General features: G+C 39.1%; 1 protein-coding gene across 1 annotated transcript in view; it reads right to left on the bottom strand.

Moving 5' to 3' along the window:
* Positions 1-1,333: 1,333 nt before the first annotated feature.
* LOC124595532 (protein takeout-like) overlaps positions 1,334-6,000 on the bottom strand; it is an 87,352-nt gene continuing 82,685 nt past the window's right edge. Inside the window, exon 6 of the mRNA XM_047134299.1 lies at positions 1,334-2,600. Within this exon, the coding sequence (XP_046990255.1) occupies positions 2,446-2,600 (155 nt within the window). The 3' untranslated portion in view covers positions 1,334-2,445. The remainder of the gene's footprint in view (positions 2,601-6,000) is intronic.

Raw genomic sequence — 6,000 nt, 5'->3', positions numbered from 1 at the left:
CTGTTTTAGCAATTTATAATGCCTTTTTGTCCATGTAGTCTCAGGTAATAATAAGTCCATTAATCGTCATCCAATTTTCTTCTGAGAAGCAGCGATTAATATCAGTTTCCATATCAGTAATTTTTGAGAACATTTATAGTGGAGAAAAGTGGTCTGATAGAAAGTACTTTAGAAATGGGCACAAACAGACTCGACCGAAAAAAATACGTTTTCTGACAACCGGTTTCGTCAGTTTTTGACCACATTCGGACCCTCTTATCACGAACATTAACTGCAACAGCAGAGGTTCGTGTAGTTACAACGTCTGCTTCATTTACCACCACCGTCTACAAACATGGTTTGATGCTCTGAAGGTAGTCAAATACTGACCGAAACTGGTTAAAAAAAAATTCAGTTGTGACTGATTGTGTTCATTTTTAAAGCAATTTCCGTGTATTTGATCACTGGTACGAATATCAATCTGCACTAATTCAAAATTCATAGAAAAACAATATTCGTTAGGTACTGCTATGTTCTCAGTTCGCTACTTATGATTTCTATTGACCGCCTGGACGCGCCTGACACAACAAATTACGTAAGTGTTCCAGTTGTTTTCAGCCTTGCATTCACTGCATATTTGATATTCGTGGATCCTTCTGAAAACAGTCTGTGGCTAACGATTCAGTCATTGTCATTGCTGAGTATCCCTAAATAGAGCCCACAGCTAGGAGGTCTCGTCCGTGAAAGAAGGAAAAGGAACTTTTATAAATTTCTGGGATAGGTCCAATACTGATTTTCCAAGTACAGTTCATTTTTTCGCAATTCTATTATTTCTCCTGTGTCTTCCTGCATTGCTGTAAAAGGTCCATTACAACGAGTTACTTGTTTTCTTTGAGAAAATAATTGTATCATCTTAGGAATGTACCATTCATTCATCTGATATTATTCAGTATTGCTTTTTTTCTGATTATGTTTCAAAATTAGTGCTCTGTACTTCAGCTGAGCTGTTGTCTCTTAAACAACTGTTTCAGATCAGTATCAAAATTGAAATTTTCATGTGTTCATAATCTATACAGAAAATAGTAATTGGTATCTGCTACCTCTATCCTTTTTCATATCAATTCAGGTTTGACTGATGTGGTTTTATTGATGAAGTTTTTATGTGGTCTTCTTGGCAAGAACAATTATAAATAAGTGCATAAAGAAAGAGATCTGTGTCAAGATTGTCTAACGATATGAATACTGTTTGGAGTCTAGCGATTTCTTGAGAACATTCTCTGACCTTAGTCATTTCATATAAAATAGGCAATGTTTTTGGAATGTTCCTTTGTGTCCCACATTTCATAACACATACTGAGGCAAGGAAATGTTCCTTTATTAATTAAGTTATAAATACACATGGGTTTCATATCACATATATAAAACATATTTATATACATTTGTATCAACTATATACTATAGCAATTTCTAATTTAGATTTTTAGACATCATGCAAAAAATGTATTTTTTGAAAGGAAGAACTGCTTTAGCAAAGCACCGTGATTACGTGCGGAATTGTGAGTTTGGTTAGTCATAAGCCTCTGAATGCATATTGCTCACAATGTCTCGGATTTCTCCGTTTATAAAAAATTTAGGTAAGGTACCCGAAGGACACAAGCGCAAGGGAAATTTCCAAAATTTATAGTATTCTTTTCATTCACCTTTTCTTCAATGTGTGAGGAAGCATTGATCGACTAACATATGCATAATCAATTATGAAATACTATAAGTCTTAACAGACATCACCCTGTGTAACTTTTAGCGCTTTACGAACTTCTGCACGTTAGTATCTTAAGGTGATTCTTCTCTAGCTTAAAAAAAAAGCTGTACAAATTTACATTCTTATTTACACGATAAATTAGAACGGGGCAGTAATGAAATACCCACTTCAGTCTCTATACGTGGACTCACACATCCCTCCATCCTATTGTAGATGTATCTGAAGATGTATAATAATAGAATGTCATCATATGATTAAAATATTTGAGAGTGGTGCGAACTGACGAGCGTCCAAATCTGTTATTTTCCAATTTGTAAGAGCCAGTACTGTTGTTCAGTAACCATATGGAACGATGAACGTCTCCTGCACTCAGTCACCTTTACAGGTATGATTACTTATTGTAAGTGTAGGTACAAATAGTTAAAATGTTTCTAGGCATTTCAAAGAAACTGCAGTCGCTACATTTTTGTAGGGCGTCAGTTGTTTCTGTAATTTGCACTGCTCGGAATATTGGGATCGGCAGTACATTTGTAGTGACAATGTTTGACGAAAGAGGAAAGTGGGGCTTGATCGAGGTGAGAATGGAGATGGAGAGAGAATGGGGAGAGAGAGAGAGAGAGAGAGAGAGGGAGAGAGAGAGACCACATTGGCAGTAGGTGGACGGGCGCGAGGTTGGAGCATGTCGTTGCAGTGGCGGGTGCCCCGGCCTACTCGTCTGGGAAGAGCAGGTTGAAAGGTATCCTCGCCAGCACTTTGTTCGCCTCATTCCTCATCACTTTGTCCCAGCCCTCATTGGCAAACGGCAGCAGTTCGGTGTACAGCACTGGCCAAAATTCGTTGGCAAATGCCAGTGCCGCTTTGTCTGAAACAGAATGGCTTTGCGTCAGTAAAACTCTCTTGGTTTCTGTCAAATAATTCATCCATCTGTTTACTTGTTTACTTATTCAATTTTTATTTTGGGGCGCTCTTGAATCAGGAACCATATATATTTTCGAAGCTTAATCTCTAAATTCTTTAATCAAATTACATATGTGTGTCACTCCTTGAACAGTTGATGTTAAGAAATAATTATTGTAGTGTGGTAATAATTGTAAGAGAAGGAAGAAAAACAATTTAAAAAAATACAGATCACAAGCAAATACATTCCCCCCCATGAACCATGGACCTTGCGGTTGGTGGGGAGGCTTGCGTGCCTCAGCGATACAGATAGCCGTACCGTAGGTACAACCACAACGGAGGGGTATCTCTTGAGAGGCCAGACAAACGTGTGGTTCCCGAAGAGGGGCAGCAGCCTTTTCAGTAGTTGCAGGGGCAACAGTCTGGATGATTGACTGATCTGGCCTTGTAACAATAACCAAAACGGCATTGCCGTGTTGGTACTGCGAACGGCTGAAAGCAAGGGGAAACTACAGCCGTAATTTTTGCCGACGGCATGCAGCTTTACTGTATGATTAAATGATGATGGCGTCCTCTTGGGTAAAATATTCCGGAGGTAAAATAGTCCCCCATTCGGATCTCCGGGCGGGGACTACTCAAGAGGATGTCGTTATCAGGAGAAAGAAAACTGGCGTTCTACTGATCGGAGCGTGGAATGTCAGATCCCTTAATCGGGCAGGTAGGTTAGAAAATTTAAAAAGAGAAATGGATAGGTTAAAGTTAGATATAGTGGGAATTAGTGAAGTTCGGTGACAGGAGGAACAAGACTTCTGGTCAGGTGACTACACGGTTATAAACACAAAATCAAATAGGGGTAATGCAGGAGTAGGTTTAATAGTGAATAGGAAAATAGGAATGCGGGTAAGCTACTACAAACAGCATAGTGAACGCATTATTGTGGCCAAGATAGACACGAAGCCCACACCTACTACAGTAGTACAAGTTTCTATGCCAACTAGCTCTGCAGATGACGAAGAAATTGAAGAAATGTATGATGAAATAAAAGAAATTATTCAGATAGTGAAGGGAGACGAAAATTTGATAGTCATGGGTGACTGGAATTCGAGTGTAGGAAAAGGGAGAGAAGGAAACGTAGTCGGTGAATATGGATTGGGGCTAAGAAATGAAAGAGGAGACCGCCTGGTAGAATTTTGCACAGAGCACAACTTAATCATAGCTAACACTTGGTTTAAGAATCATGAAAGAAGGTTGTATACATGGAAGAATCCTGGAGATACTAAAGGTATCAGATAGATTATATAATGGTAAGACAGAGATTTAAGAACCAGGTTTTAAATTGTAAGACATTTCCAGGGGCAGATGTGGACTCTGACCACAATCTATTGGTTATGACCTGTAGATTAAAACTGAAGAAACTGCAAAAAGGTGGGAATTTAAGGAGATGGGACCTGGTTAAACAGACTAAACCAGAGGTTGTACAGAGTTTCAGATACAGCACAAGGGAACAATTGACAGGAATGGGGGAAAGAAATACAGTAGAAGAAGAATGGGTAGCTTTGAGGGATGAAGTAGTGAAGGCAGCAGAGGATCAAGTAGGTAAAAAGACGAGGGATAGTAGAAATCCTTGGGTAACAGAAGTAATAATGAATTTAATTGATGAAAGGAGAAAATATAAAAATGCAGTAAATGAAGCAGGCAAAAAGGAATACAAACGTCTCAAAAATGAGATCGACAGGAAGTGCAAAATGGCTAAGCACGGATGGCTAGAGGACAAATGTAAGGATGTAGAGGCTTATCTCACTAGGGGTAAGATAGATACTGCCTACAGGAAAATTAAAGAGACCTTTGGAGATAAGAGAACCACTTGTATGAACATCAAGAGCTCAGATGGCAACCCAGTTCTAAGCAAAGAAGGGAAAGCAGAAAGATGGAAGGAGTATATAGAGAGTCTATACAAGGGCGATGTACTTGAGGACAATATTATGGAATTGGAAGAGGATGTAGATGAAGATGAAATGGGAGATACGATACTGCGTGAAGAGTTTGACAGAGCACTGAAAGACCTGAGTCGAAACAAGGCCCCCGGAGTAGACAACATGCCACTGGAACTACTGACAGCCTTGGGAGAGCCAGTCCTGACAAAACTCTACCATCTGGTGAGCAAGATGTATGAAACAGGCGAAATACCCTCAGACTTCAAGAAGAATATAATAATTCCAATCCCAAAGAAAGCAGGTGTTGACAGATGTGAAAATTACCGAACAATCAGTTTAATAAGCCACAGTTGCAAAATACTAACACGAATTCTTTACAGACGAATGGAAAAACTAGTAGAAGCCGACCTCGGGGAAGATCAGTTTGGATTCCGTAGAAATACTGGAACACGTGAGGCAATACTGACCTTACGACTTATCTTAGAAGAAAGATTAAGGAAAGGCAAATCTACGTTTCTGGCATTTGTAGACTTAGAGAAAGCTTTTGACAATGTTGACTGGAATACTCTCTTTCAAATTCTAAAGGTGGCAGGGGTAAAATACAGGGAGCGAAAGGCTATTTACAATTTGTACACAAACCAGATGGCAGTTATAATAGTCGAGGGACATGAAAGGGAAGCATTGGTTTGGAAGGGAGTAAGACAGGGTTTTAGCCTCTCCCCGATGTTGTTCAATCTTATATTGAGCAAGCAGTGAAGGAAACAAAAGAAAAATTCGGAGTAGATATTAAATTCCATGGAGAAGAAATAAAAACTTTGAGGTTCGCCGATGACATTGTAATTCTGTCAGAGACAGCAAAGGACTTGGAAGAGCAGTTGAATGGAATGGACAGTGTCTTGAAAGGAGGATGTAAGATGAACATCAACAGAAGCAAATCGAGGATAATGGAATGTAGTCGAATTAAATAGGGTGATGCTGAGGGAATTAGATTAGGAAATGAGACACTTAAAATAGTAACGGAGTTTTGCTATTTGGGGAGCAAAATAACTGATGATGGTCGAAGTAGAGAGGATATAAAATGTAGATTGGCTATGGCAAGGAAAGCGTTTCTGAAGAAGAGAAATCTGTTAACATCAAGTATAGATTTAAGTGTCAGGAAGTCATTTCTGAAAGTATTTGTATGGAGTGTAGCCATGTATGGAAGTGAAACATGGACGATAAATAGTTTGGACAAGAAGAGAATAGAAGCTTTCGAAATGTGGTGCTACAGAAGAATGCTGAAGATTAGATGGGTAGATCACATAACTAATGAGGAAGTATTGAATAGGATTGGGGTGAAGATAAGTTTGTGGCACAACATGACCAGAGGAAGGGATCGTTTAGTAGGACATGTTCTGAGGCATCAAGGGATCACCAATTTAGTATTGGAGG

The sequence above is a fragment of the Schistocerca americana genome, chromosome 2, assembly GCF_021461395.2.
Source record: "Schistocerca americana isolate TAMUIC-IGC-003095 chromosome 2, iqSchAmer2.1, whole genome shotgun sequence".
In the NCBI taxonomy this organism is placed as follows: Eukaryota; Metazoa; Arthropoda; class Insecta; order Orthoptera; family Acrididae; genus Schistocerca; species Schistocerca americana.
The sequence above is the reverse complement of the archived record's forward strand: the minus strand, read 5'-3'. Positions and strand labels throughout refer to the sequence as shown.